The 14598-nt window shown below is 44.5% G+C and overlaps 1 protein-coding gene across 2 annotated transcripts in view; it reads right to left on the bottom strand.

Moving 5' to 3' along the window:
- Nucleotides 1-7091: 7091 nt before the first annotated feature.
- The window catches only part of CHRD (chordin), a 75081-nt gene continuing 67574 nt past the window's right edge, over nucleotides 7092-14598 (bottom strand). For both annotated transcript variants that reach the window (XM_042456109.1, XM_042456110.1), the window contains 3 exons: nucleotides 11833-11987; nucleotides 10076-10169; nucleotides 7092-7832 (listed from right to left, as the gene is read on the bottom strand). In XM_042456109.1, coding sequence (XP_042312043.1) covers nucleotides 7762-7832; nucleotides 10076-10169; nucleotides 11833-11987 — 320 coding nt within the window. In that variant the 3' untranslated portion in view covers nucleotides 7092-7761. The remainder of the gene's footprint in view (nucleotides 7833-10075; nucleotides 10170-11832; nucleotides 11988-14598) is intronic.

The raw sequence follows: 14598 nt of genomic DNA, 5'->3' as shown, positions 1-14598 counted from the left end.
ACTGTTTATTTATAGCCCGCTTTTCCTGGAAGATCAAAGCGGGTTACAACAAAGGTACTACACCATAATGCCCCATGAGGAGCAAGTTAGGCAGCTGGGTATGTTTAGCCTGGGGAAGAGAAGGTTAAGAGGTGATATGATAGCCTTGTTTAAGTATTTGAAGGGGTGTCATCTTGAAGATGGAGCAAGCTTGTTTTCTGTTGCTCCAGAGACTAAGACATGGAGTGATTGATTCAAACTACAACAAAAGAGACTCCACCTAAACATTAGGAAGAACTTGACAGTAAGAGCTGTTTGACAGTGGAACACATTGCCTAGGACAGGGGTCGGCAACCTCCTGCCCGCGGGCTGCATCCTACCGACCGGCCCCTGGCTGCTGTTGCCGCTGCCGCCACGGCGGCCACCTGTCCGGCTTTTCGCCGCTCTGGGTGCCACCATTTTGGGCGGCAAAATGGTGGCAAAGTCTCGCGAGACTTCACCACCATTTTGGGCGAAAAAAAGGCCCCCGCCCATAGCGGCCTCTGGGGCTATGGGTGCCGCCATTTTGCCGCCCAAAATGGTGGCGCCCAGAGCGGCGAAAAGCCGATGGGCGGCCGTGGCGGCAGCGGTGGTGGGCCTCTAGGAGGCCCGCTGCCGTCTCTGGGGCCCTCCAGGAGGGCTCCGAGGGCGGCAGGGGCCTCTGGGGGGCCCTTTGCCATCTCTGGGGTCCTCCAGGAGGGCTCTGAGGGCGGCAGGGGGCCTCTGGGAGGCCCGGTGCTGTCGCTGGGGCCCTCCAGCGCTGGCGGCCCCCACCAGCTTTTTTGCCGGTCTCTCATGGGGCCTGGGGCCCCGTCAGGGGCCAGCAAAGATGGGGAGGCCTGGCCCCTGGAGGGTGGAAGCTCCGCCCCCGGCATGCAGCCCCGCCCCTGGAGGGTGGAAGCTCCACCCCCAGCACGCGGCCCCGCCCCGGAGGGTGGAAGCTCCACTCCTGGCATGCGGCCCCGCCCTGGAGGGTTGAAGCTCCACCCCCGGCTTTGGCCCCCCCCCAGTCGCCTGAGGGACAGCAACCCGGCCCCTGGCTCAAAAAGGTTGCCTACCCCTGGTCTAAGAGCAGCAGTGTTACTAGGGTTGGCATTCCCCAGTCCAATAACTCATGGTGTCACGCACACCTGATTAACCTCCTCCCATATCATGCCATACATAATCCTTAGTAATATTTTTCGGACTGATATTACTCGTACTTTCAGTATACTGTATCACTGAATATAACGGCAATAGTTGTGACATAAACAGGGACACAGACAAATGCTACAGCCTGTTTCTGCAAAAAGGCAAATGTTTGGGGAACAGTGGTGTCACCCCCTCTTAGGGTGTCACCTGTTGAGGCCTGTACCCCTCTAGTGATGCCCCTGCCTCAGAGTGTGGTGGACTCTCCTTCTTTGGAGGTTTTTAAGCAGCGGCTGGATGGCCATGATTGTGTATTCCTGCATGGCAGGGGGTTGGATTGGATGGCCCTTGGGATCTCTCCCAGCTCTATGATTCTATGAGTACCTCAGCTGTGCCTTCCAGCATGGCAGGAAACTGAAGTTGATGGTCCTTGTCATCCCTTCTAACTCTTATGTTTTTGTGTTCTGAAAGAATCATAGGACTGATAGAAATTATTCTCCCCACCAGCCTTGGCAATATTTTTTTAGACCTAATTTCTTGCATTATCTGAGTACTTCAGATAATGTTCTCCATTCATAGGAAGCTTCATCATCTGCCAAAAAAACAGACCCACAGGATGGCATTTGCCAGCATGTGCAGCTGTGGCCTTGGCGTCCAAACGTGTGAAAGGAGGAGGAGGCAGCACAAGATGATAAATGAGTTATGAAACACCAGACATAATTGATTCTCTGGCCATGATTCTATTGCCTATCTGTACAGTGGGGATCAGGGCAAAATTTTGATCTCTGGCTGAGCAGAATTTAATAGCAATAGCAAGTACATTTAATAAGGATGCACAGGTTTCAGATTCTCAGTTGTTTATCAGTGACAAACACATGTACATATGCATGACTCCTCCCTTCTTGAATTATACCAAATTATCTCAAATCCCCATAGTACAGATAGGTAATAGATATAGGATGTGGATTACTTGGTTTAGCAGTAGTACATGTGAAAAGGACCTTGGGATTATTGTTGATCATAAACTGAACATGAGCCAGAAGTGTGATGCTTCAGCAAAGAAAGGGAACAACATTTTTGTCTGCATTAATAGAATCATAGCTCCCTAGTCAAGTGAAGTAATATTCCCACTATATTCGGCACTGATCGGCCCTCATCTGGAGAACTGTGTTTAACATTTTAAGAAAGATATAAACAGGATGGAGCAGGTTCAGAGAAGGCCCACAAGGATGATAAGAGGTAAGGAGAACAAAAATATGAGGAAAGAGGGAGTTGGGCATGTTCAACTTGGTGAAAAGACTAAGGAGTTTATCAGACAAAGGGAATTGGAAGTATAATCCGATGGCAATCTGAACGCAATCATGGGGTTTAACGTTATTGCATGATAACCCACTACACACAAATTCGGGCAATGCAAAGTCAGTCCAAACACAATCATGGGGTTTCACGTTATTGCGTGATGGACTGCCACAAGCAAATTCGGGCAGTGGCATGCTATTTTCGGGCAATGGGGAGCCAGTTTGAATGCAATGCTTATTCACGTAATTGTGCGAAACTAGCAACTTTAAGTGAATGCGTTTTGGCCCCACTTTCTTTTCATTCAAATTTAAGAGAAATTCCTCCCATTTGATAAACTCCTAAGGGGTGACATGACTGCATTCTTTAAATATCTTAAGTGCTGTCACAGAGAAGAGGGTGCATTTGTTCATAGGAAAGAACAGGTTTAATAGTTTTAGGTTGTTGTTGTGTGTCTTCAAGGTATTTCTGATTTATGGCAACCCTATCTTGGGGTTTTCTTGGCACGTTTCATCAGAGGGATTTGCCATTGCCATCCTCTGAGGCTGAGAGAGTGTGACTTTCCCAAAGTCCCCCAGTGGGTTTCACCTGGCCAACCTGGGATTTGAACCATGGTCTCTAGAGTCATAGTCCAATGCTCAAACCACTACGCAAACCTGGCTCTCGTAAATTATAGGGGGATAGATTTTTGACTGAACATTAGAAGGAATTTCTTGATGGTCAGAACAGTTTGGCAATGGAACCAGTTTCCTAGAGAGTTTGTGGTATGTCTCTTTCTGGACATCTTCAAAAAGACACTGGAAAGCGATCTGTTGGAGATGCTCTAGCTGGAGTTCTTGTACTGAGTGGGAGGTTGGACGTGATGACTTATTGGGCTCCTTCCAGCTCTATCATTCTACACTTTTGAAACCAAAGCTTGAAAACTCAGTATTTTTGGATTACAACATCCAGGATCCCCAGCCAGCAGGTCTCCTGTGGATCCTGAAAGTTATAGTTCAAAAATCTTAACTTTTCCAAGATATAGCGCCATTCCAATGCAGACTAGTCTGCCTTAGATTAAACAAATGATCTTGCTGGCTGGTATTGATTATTCTGAATGGCAACAGATCTTCAGGGCCTTTGGTGGAAATCTCATTTGTTGACATACCTTGGGAAGGTTATTTGGGACTACAATTCCCAGAATCCCCTGGCAAACATAGTGGGGGGATCGTGGGCCAGAAAAAAATAAGATTCCCCAGCTCTGCTACACAATCTTTCTTACTTTGAAAGAGATGCACAAAGAATTTAATCTAGGATTTTCTACCAGTGATCAGATATTCTCTCTCTTCTGCACAATTTTAGACAAGTTTTTGGCATGCTAGTTGGACACAGCCAAGGTTGTTTTTTCCCTTTCTTCCCAGGCCAGAGTGTTCAAACAAACAGTATTTTGCCCACAGTCCAAAAGTGGCAGAACCTACATGAATGAGCTGTTTGTCCATTGAGAGTTCTCAGTTGTTTGAAAAAAACAGTTTTGAAAGTGTTCAGCCAAAGAGGATTGCATCTGTGTGAGCGCAGCAAATTTAGAAACAAATTGGATTAGCTCCTTTTGTGTCTCCAAGCCATGAGACTTATCATCCGCTCGCTCTAGGAAAGGAGGAGGTTGTTTGATAGAAAGATACATTTCTCCCTGACTGTTTCTTTGGTTTTTTATTCCGGCTGATTAACCCATCAGCAAACGTCTAGTCTGCTATGACAGTTCATGATTTTTGCCAGTACAAGTATTTTGCAACGAGAAAGGAGTCAGATATAGAATCATATGAATTCTAGAGTTGGAAGAGACTGCAAGGGCCATCCAGTCCAACCCCCTGCTATGCAGGAACTCTCAATCAAAGCAACCCCAACATATGGCCATCCAGCCTCTGTTTAAAGACCTCCAAGGAAGGAGACTCCACCACTCTCCAAGGGAGTGTGTTGCACTGTCAGACAGCCCTTACTGTTCAGGAAGTCCTCCGATGTTGAGGTGGAATCACTTTTCCTGCAGCTTGCATCCATTGCTCCGGGTCCTAGTCTCAGGAGCAGCAGAAAACAAGCTTGCTCCCTCCTCAATATGACATCCTTTCATATATTTAAACAGGGCTATCATATCACCTCTTAACCTTCTCTTCTCCAGGCTAAACATCCCTAGCTCCTGAAGTCGTTCCTCATAGGACATGGTTTCTAGACCCTTCACCATTTTGGTCTCCCTCCTTTGGACACACTCCAGTTTCTCAATGTCCTTTTTGAACTGTGGTGCCCAGAACTGGACACAATAGTCCAGGTGGGGCCTGACCAGAGCAGAGAGTGGCACTATTACTTCTCTTGATCTATACACTACTGTTGATGTGGCCAAAATAATTTTGAGAAAAATTGCACACCAACTTGCAATGCAAAATTTAGTACGGAGGCCTGAGGTATAGAAAGAAGTGGGAATTGATGCTGAAGGGCCTAAATCTAGGTTTACTTCTTGTTGAAGTTGGGGGAAATTATGCTAGAAATGTTTTGTCTTGTTTCCATTTTATTCTTGTTCTGTTCTTTCAAGTCATTTCTACCTTATGGTGACCTTAAGTGAAATGTTGAGTATTGAAACACAAGGGGAACCAGCATGATGTGGTGGTTTGGACTATGACTCCGGTGACCAAGGTTTGAGTCCCAGCTCGGCCATGAAACCCACTGGGTGATCTTGGGCAAGTCACACTCTCTTAGCCTCTGAGGATGGCAATAGCAAAGTTCCTCTGAACAAATCTTGCCAAGAAAACACTATGATGGGTCTGCCTCAGGGTCACTATAAGTCCTTCTGACATTTCACAGATGAAATCTGACCACAGATGGTCAGAGTGTGGTCAAGATGGCATAAGTTACAGGCTAGAGGAGACTGCAGCAGGTTGCTTTTGCCTAAGAAGGACACGGTTCTGCCTCCTCCTCCTCCACTCCATCCCACTGAGTAAACTAAGGTCCAAAACACACCGAGAAATAATCTTGTCCTGGCTCAATGCTATAGATTCCTGGGAATTGTAGTTTTGTGAGACATTTAGCCTTCTCTGCCAGAGAGCACTGGTGCCATGACAAACTACAATTCCCAGAATTCCGTGGCATTGAGCTTTGGCAGTTCAAGTGGTGTCAAACTGGATTTCATATTTCTGCAGTGCAGATCCAGCCTTAGAAGCCATATAGCAATATAAGTAAGAAGGGGGAAATCTGTCACTTATCTGCCAAATGGGATTAATTTGCAAAACCCATTAAATAAAAGCTCTGCTGAATGTAGGAAAAATGAAGTCCATTCTCATCCACATACATAGCTGTAGTTCCATTCAGCTTTCATAAAAGCAAAATAACTTTCTAGTCCCTTTATTTGAGGGCAAAATGCTTACTCTTCCAATTGTCCCAATTTGACAGGAACAATTCTGGTTCATCCTTTGTTGTCCAACTTTTTGGATGCTTTTCTCTCTCATCCTACTTTCCTCATTTGTCTTTAGCTTACTTCATTTTCTGCAAACTGAGTTTAAAGTATGAAAGCAGTTTGCACTTAGGTCTGAAACACACTGCAGAAATAATCCAGTCTGAGACCACTTTAACTGCCCTGGCTAAGTGTTAGGGAACATGGGGATTCTAGTTTGTTGCAGCACCAGAGGTTTCTAACAGAGAAGGCTGAATGTTTAACAAAACTATTATTATTAGTAGTAGTAGTAATAGTAGTAGTATCTTATATCCTGCCTTTCTCCCAACATAGGGGCTCAAGGTGGCGAACAACATGTATAAAACAATACAATTAAAAACAGTGCAAGAATATTAAAATAGATAAACATAAAATTTAAAAAATAATTAAACAATTTTAAGAGTTAAATCAGTTCTAAATTAATTCTCAGGATTCCATAGCATTGTGCTAGAGCACTTAAAATGGCCTCAAACTGGATTATTTTTGTAGTTTATTTTGGACTTTAGTTAACTAAAGGGGTAGAGAGGAGGAGGCAGAATCTTGCCCTTCTTAGACAAAAGCCAACTGCCCCAATGAAATGCTGGGCTCATTGCCTTTTTGTCTCCTCTTCACTCAGTTGGGGCATTTCTCGAAGGGACTGCTAGAACTTGGAAGAGTTACATTTTTGTGAGCACATTCTAGAATTCACCTGATAGCCATTCAGACTGGGGGATTCTGGGGATTGAAGCCTACAAAGTCACTTTCTCAAGCTCAGTTTGTGACTAGGCAAGACAATGGGTCAGGCTATTTGCCAGGAGGATGGGGATTTATAAGTTTTATAGGAAATAGTAAGTAGAAGGCTGCAGTTAGTAACTCCCTTCTGGAAACAGCTTCATTGGCTGCTGCTTTTTTTTTTAATAGGGCACAATTCAAAGACTTCTAATGACTTATAAAACTCTATACAGTTTAGTCCAGACTGAAGTGGTGTCCACACTTAGAGGAAAATCTGTCTTATTGTCGGGGCTTTCGGATGTATGGGAAAGTTGAGTTGACTGCACAACTGGCACCCACAACAGGCTGATATCAGGAGGCTACATGTCCCAGTGGCCTGGAGGGTTCTGGGGTTGGCAGCACAATAAGGTAACGGGTGGAGAAACTGAGACAAATGGTAAGCCCCCCCCCCCAAAGACTTGCCAAAGCAACTGCAATTTGTCTTGATTGATTTTCCCCCTTTTAATAAATATATAATCTCCAATATCAATCTTTCAGCTTAGAGATGAGCAAGGAAGAGGAACTTGCTCACGGGTATCATAAATTACACAACCGATCAGAACAAAATATTGGCCCTCCCTTGCAGTTTTTAAAAAAATCTCCAAAGAGATGCAATTAAGAAATATAAATTTTACACTATATTACAGCCCCACATGCTGAGTTCACAGAACTATGCAAGCGTTCCCTTCTCAATGGGATAGACAGGGTTCAGGATTCAACCCCACCCTCCCAAAGAGCTTTACCTCTGCCTGGCACACCTACGTATGCAACATGTGCCCCACCCCACAGGCAGTTACAGCTTTATACCAACCAGTGCTCCCCCCAGTGCCTGCATCTCTGTCTCCTTTGTCATAAGATAAAAATATATTGAAGATTGCCTGGCTTGCTGCTGGTGGATAGAAGAGAAAATAGGCACCAAGCACTCAACAGGATGGATGCTTATTCTGGGGATGAGAACAAAGGGTGCCCCAGTTGTCTTAAAAAGGCAACAAAATAGGATAGGTTACAGGAGGCCCTGTGGAGCATCCCCAGTTGTAAACTGTCCTGCCTTCAGCTTCATCAGTAGGTCAGCGGTGCCTTCCCAGCCTTTGAGCTTCCAAGCTCCAGCTGTCCAGCTGCTAGTGTACCCAGGAATTCTTGGGCTCCTCTCGAGGCATTCCTCGAGCATCTTCTGGAATGTCTTCTGGTGCTGCAGCATAAAGAGAGAGAGAAAGAGGTAAACAACTGAGCAGACCCCAACAAAAGAAAGGCTGCATTCAACGCTGCTCTTTTGCTCCACTTTTGGTGATTCATTCTGCACTTTGTCCAGGGCTTAGCTTGCTAAAATATGGTTTTCAATTTCAAACTCAGTATTTTTTTAAAGGATTTTGCATTTTGAAAATTTGTTATATTAATGTGGTGTTTTAATTTTGTTTTAAAATTGTACTGTACTAAATTGTACTAAAACAGAGCCCTGGTGGTACAGTTGTTAGATGCTGGTACTGCAGCCACAAGGTTGTGAGTTCGATCCCAGAGGAATCCAGGTTGACTCAGCTTTTCATCCTTTCATAGGTTGGTAAAATGAGTACCCAGCTTGTTGGGGCCAATTAGCTTAGAGATTGTAAGCATTTTAGAGAGTGCTGAGTTCACCATGAAGGGGTATAGAAATGTTAACCGCTAAATGCTACTGTTTTATAGTTGCTGTTTTTAAGCTTTTGTGAATCACTTTGGATCCAAGTTGGGAGAAAGGCACACAAATAAAATTAACTGGTTATATGGTCTTTATACAGTCTGTGTCGTATATTTTCCTCCATTGTAATGTTCTGAAATGACTCTATACTTTTTAAACTAATGGTACTTGAATGGGGTAACCTGTTTTCTTCCATTGTAAAATGAAATGGAAAAAAAATGAAATAGAAAGGCAAGCTGAGTCAGACTGCTTTGGAATGACAGCTCCCAGAATCCCTCAGGTGACATGGCTAGTGGCTATGCTGGCTAGGAGAATCTGGGAGTTGTAGCCCAAAACTTCATTGCTCTAAACTTTGAGCCAAATTGATTTTGAATGGGAGAAATGGGCACATCCTCCTGGTGGCACCCAGACTACTTAACTCTAAGTGGAGTTCAATCTACAGTCAGATTGAGGTCTATGATGGCTTCTTCTTTCCTTCCTTCCTTCCTTCCTTCCTTCCTTCCTTCCTTGTCTTTTGTCGGATGTAAAGGGATTTCTGTTTTAGTGTGCTATACTAATTTTATGAGTACAAGTATGTTGGACAAGGACGATCTGCAAGAGCAGGGTTTGGATCCTGGCTCGGCCAGAGAAACTCACTGGGTGACCTTGGGCAAGTTGCACTCTCCCATCCTCAGAAGAAGGCAAAAGTAAACCATTCTTGAACAAATCTTGTCATGAGAGGTTTGCCCTTAGGGTCACCATGAGTCAGAAATGTCTTGAAGGCACACAGCAGTGCTTATAATGTTTTAAATAGCTTTAATTCTTTTCCGGAAGGCCTTCCCAGACTGACCTTTGTCCAAACTAGAACAAGTCTGATTAAATCTCACCACTGTCGCTATATGTTAATTGATTTTAATTGGTTATTGTGATCTGTATTTATATATGGTTTTATTATGGTAATTTTATTCAGGGAGGGAGGGTGAGGGTTTGGGGGAGTTGGGGGTTTGCGCTGTTTGATTATTTTGTATTGTATTAACTTCTGTTGTTACCCGACTCGATCCCCAAAAAGGAAGAGGCAGGATATAAATAAATATTTATTATTATTATTATTATTATTATTAATTCTACAGTTTATTTTTTGAATCTTAACTTTGTGTATGTTTTAAGCTTCATGTGGTTTTATTCTTTTTTTAAAACCTATAAGCAGTCTTCAGTCCCAGTCTTGGGAAAATGAAGTGATTAAACACCCAGGTAGATGTGCCAGTTATGCCTGGTGTCAGCTTGTGTGTGGTAGGAGGACAGAGTGCCTGCAAACCCTTGGGCAGGGTTGCCATGGTGCCTGAAGGGTCATGAAACCATGTCCTACGAGGAACGACTTAGGGAGCTGGGGATATTTAGCCCAGAGAAGAGAAGGTTAAGAGGTGATATGATAGCCCTGTTTAAATACTTAAAGGGATGTCATAGTGAGGAGGGAGCAAGCTTGTTTTCTGCTGCTCCAGAGACTAGGACCCGGAACAATAGATGCAAGCTCCAGGATAAGAGATTCCACCTCAACATTAGGAGGAACTTCCTGACAGTAAGGGCTGTCTGACAGTGGAACAAACTCCCTCAGAGTGTAGTGGAGTCTCCTTCCTTAGAGGTCTTTAAACTGAGGCTGGATGGCCATCTGTCAGGGATGCTTTGGCAGGGGGTTGGATGGGATGGCCCTTGCGGTCTCTTCCAATTCTGTGATTCTAATGCCAGGCCTGCACCCTTCCTTACATGAACTGGCACTACTCACTCACCATGGCAGTGGGAACAGCATCTGTCCTCCTTTTCCTCCTCTTTAGAGCAAGAAGAACGAGAGCATTCCTGACGCTGACAGTGCGTCTCACCGGACTGAAAGATGGAGAAAAGAACAGACAATTACAAAAGAGCCAAGACATACAGGTGCTAGGTCTATAGGAAGGGTATAGCAACTCATCTCCCCAGACTCTGGAGAGGTATTTCTTTGGATGACAGCTACTAGAAGCCTTTAATCAGCATCCAGGTATCCTGGCCCAGCTTAGCTTCTAAATCCAGATGGACTGGGGTGTTTTCAGGGTGGTGTCTTGCTGCTGGGCTTTAGCTTCTGCTTATCCAATCTACTATCTAACCACTAACCTGGCTAAGATATCATTTCCTGACCCAAACCCAGCTGGGAACTGAACTGGCCTATTTAGCCAAGTATTTTCAATACTGTGTAGAGCCGCATCTCCATTGCAGAATTAATGCAGTTTGTCCCCACTTTCTGCCATGCTCAGTGCTATGGAATTCTGGCATTTTCAGTTTTGTGAGATATTTAGCCTTCTCTGTGAGTGAGCTCAGGTGCCACCTCAAAGTGAACTCCCAGGATTCCACAGGATGGAGCCATGACGGTTAAAGCAGTGTCAAACTGCATTCATTCTTCAATGTGGCAGCAGCCTAAGAACGTTCTTGAGGATTTCCAGCCAGTTTTTCCAGATGTGCCTAGAAATGTTAGGTATGGGAGCTGGGATTATCTATGTGCAAAGCATGTGTTTTACCACTGAGGTACAACTGATCCTTTGCACAGCACTGTGTGTCAGATGGAGACTGTGCCACCGTCTCTCTGAGGACCCATTCACATTATAGAATTATAGCACTATTATTCAACTTTAACTGTTATGATTCTGTCCTATTGAAACCTGAGATCTCTGTAGTTTGGGGAGGGGTATTTAGATTTCTCAGCCAGAGCACTCCAATGTCTCATGTTGTTGTTGTGAGCCTTCAAGTCATGTTGTTGTTGTGGGCCTTCAAGTCACTTCCAACTTATGCTAACCCAAAGATGAACATATCACAGAATTTTCTTAGAAAGATTTGTTCAGAAGGGCTTTGCCTTAGCCTTCTTTTGAGGCTGAGAGAATGTGACTTGTCCAAGGTCACCCAGCAGATTTCCATGGCCAGGTGTACATTTGAACCCTGGTCTCCAGAGTCTCAGTCCAGTGCTCAAACCACTACACCTTCTGGCTCACCAAACTACAAAGCCCAGGATTTGGTAGGATGCTGACAGGATGATTAAAATGGAACAGTAGCACTATATTTCTGTAGTGTGAACGGGTCTTGAGTCAGAGATTAACTTCAGACCTGACCACACATATTGTGTTCTGCTCAGTATAAGAGCAGACAGACACTCAAACTCCATCTTGATCTGGTCAAGGGCATCTTCTGCATACAACCCCCCTTTTCATAACTTGTGTCCAACTACAGCAACTGTGTGATAGCACAGCATTTGCAAGTCACCCATTCATACACAGTATAGCTCATGAGATAGGGAAGCTGTCCCACTCCAGAATTATAGCCAGGCATCTCAACTTGACCAAACTAGGGCCTAGAAAAGTTAATTTTAGGGGATTACAACTCCCATCAAGCCTAGTGGCCATGCTGGCAGGGGAACTCTGAAGCTGTAATCCTCCAAACTCATTTTCCTGGCCCTAGGTCTGAAGCCTGGGACTTTCCCACTCCTGGAATTGCCTCTGCACCACAGGGACACTCTCTCACTCACCAGACACGAGCAGGTGATGCATTTCATCTCCCCAAAGGGAGGCACTGTGGGGTGCCAGCTCTCATTGTGCAGGTACCACTGCCGCCCAAACTTGCAGGCTCTGGGACTGTCCGCCTGCATCATGTCCGAAAGTGCCAAGGGACTATTCTCTGAAGCTAGAGAGAAAGGAGGGGAACACAGGGGAAATGAGGATGGGTGGAGAGGATGAAAACACTCTTCTGTAAATGGTCCTTGGTGTCTGCACCATGATGCTGTCAAAGACAAGACACCCAACTGAAGAGGCATTTAGGTCTGCTTCCTAAAGGGACCCATGAGAGTGACATTTCTGAAATGAACAAAAAGGGATAAGGAAGACTATGGCTGCTTGTACACGTAACCCCTAGGAGTTAGTAGTCTAGCACTGTGGGAGAAGAAACCCTAAGGAAAGGACTGCATTTTCTGGTTGAGTCCAGAAGGGCTGCTCTGCACTGCAGAAATACTTCAGTTAGACCCCACTTTAACTGCCATGGCTCAATGCTATGGAATTCTTAAAATTGTAGTTTGTCAGTTCCATAGCACTGAGTGATGGCAGTTAAAGTGGAGTCAAACTGGCTTGTTTCTGAAGTGTGGATGCAGCCAAGGAGAGAGAGAGAGCTGGAGCTGGAAAGGAACAGCAGTTGCTGAGCAGCAGTCCTTTTTCACCTTGAATAAGATAATGATATTTTCAGTTAGGTAATTTGGAAGGAACAAAGGCTAAATTCTTTGGCGGGTTACAAACCGCCATAAAGTACGCGCTCTGCGCGTACTAGGGTTAGGAAGGGCTGTATTAGGGTTAGGAAGGTTCTTACCTTCCTGACGGCCCTTCCTCCCAGTACGCGCGGAGCGTGTACTTTTTTGCGGTGCCCATCCACATGGGCGCCGCCATGTTGACGTACTGGACGCTGTGCGTCCAGACGTGTCGCGGCGGAAGTGACGTCGCGAGGGCGCACTCCACCCCTCGCGGCGCCACTTCCGCGTTCAAAAAAAGGAGCGGCATTTCGCTGCTCCTTTTTTGCTGCGCAGGGAAGCCTCGCGGTCTGGTAGCTGGGGCTTCCCTGCGCAGCGAATGGCGGCGGCGGGAAAACGGCCCCTTAAGGGCCGTTTGTAACCCGCCTTTGTAGCTTATTTCTATATTGCATTTGTTTCTATGTTGTTTAATGCTTTAAGATTGCATCCAAATGTTGCAATGCGACCCTTCAGCACAGGCAGAAGAGTCCTCCAGTCAAGTCCTGCACAGAGTGATCAGATGTCTCAACCACAAAGGAGCACAAGGCACCACAAAATGTAGGACATTCAAGAAAAATTTAGGCTGTTACAAAAGAAAAGCTAGAAACACTAATATAAAATCATGCTTCTTTAGTCATGCTAAAAATGGAGGACATTTTGGAATTCTTCCAGGACAGAAGGCTGAAATGTAGGGCATGTCCTGGAAGAGGAAGATGTCTGGCCATCCTGAATCCTGCACTGGCACATCCTTGGATGCTTAGAATTTTTGAGATGGTATATATGTGTCAAATCTAATATGTAATTTTGTTGTACTGTTGTTCAATATTCATTCATTCATTCATTCATTCATTTGATCCAAGGCAGCCTATATCACTTTTAAAAAGTTAGTTAAAACTTTATACAATTTTTTTAAAAAAAGAAATAGTTAGCATATTAAAATATAAAATGGAGATCATAATAAAATAGAATTTTAAAAAAAACCACAACCTCACCACAAACCCTTTTTGTCACATAGATTTTAAACAAAAAAGCCTGCCTAGATTGTACAATCATAGAGTTGGAAGAGACCCTAAAGGTCATCCAGTCCACCCCCTACAATGCAGGAATACACAATCAAAGCACTCCTGACAGATGGTCATCCAACCTCTCTTTAAAAACTTCCAGAGAAGGAGACTCCACTGAGGCAGTATATTTCATTGTGGAACACCTCTTACTGTTAGCCTACTGGTGAAAGGAAAAGAGAGAAGGGGCCAACCAATCTCTCACAGGAGGGAATTACACAATTTGGTTCCCTCCTGTGCCTATTCCCAATGAATCTCTAATGATAATGGGACCAAGAGAAAGCCACACACACACACACACACACACACACACACACACACACACACACTCCAATATCTATATCTGTCTGTCTGTATTTGCAATATTCAATTATAGTTAGTCGCACAGAACCCAGAAAGAGGTACATAAACACCTGTGCGCTGTTGTGATGATGATCCTACTCTAAAGGCCTACTCAAGATCCTTGCCTGGTGAGGACAAGATGAGCCCTTTTCAAAAATAGGAAATATTTCAGAACTTTACTGCTCGGGTGCTTCATATATATATATATATATATATATATATATATATATATATATTTAGACTCTCTCCACACGGGTAAAACTGTTCTTTGAAGCATGCATCCTCTCCAGCATAGTGGTGACATACTGCTAGAGAGCCTAGGGCCGCATCTACACTGCAGAATTAATGCAGTTTGACACTGTTTTAACAGCCATGGTTCAATGCTCTGGAATTCTGGGATCTGTAGTTTGGGAAATATGTTAACCTTCTCTGTCAGAACACTTTGTTGCCATGACAAACTACAAAAACCAGGATTCCACAGGATGGAGCCATGACAGTTAAAGCAGGGTCAAACTGCATTAATTCTGCAGTGTGACAACAGTTACCAGTTTTGGAAACTGGTGTCAGAATTCTTACCTGACTTCAATTTTTTGAGACCCCAATATGAATCTGGAATGCA

Source organism: Sceloporus undulatus, chromosome 3 (genome assembly GCF_019175285.1).
Source record: "Sceloporus undulatus isolate JIND9_A2432 ecotype Alabama chromosome 3, SceUnd_v1.1, whole genome shotgun sequence".
Taxonomy (NCBI): Eukaryota; Metazoa; Chordata; class Lepidosauria; order Squamata; family Phrynosomatidae; genus Sceloporus; species Sceloporus undulatus.
This window is presented reverse-complemented; position numbering and strand designations above follow the sequence as displayed.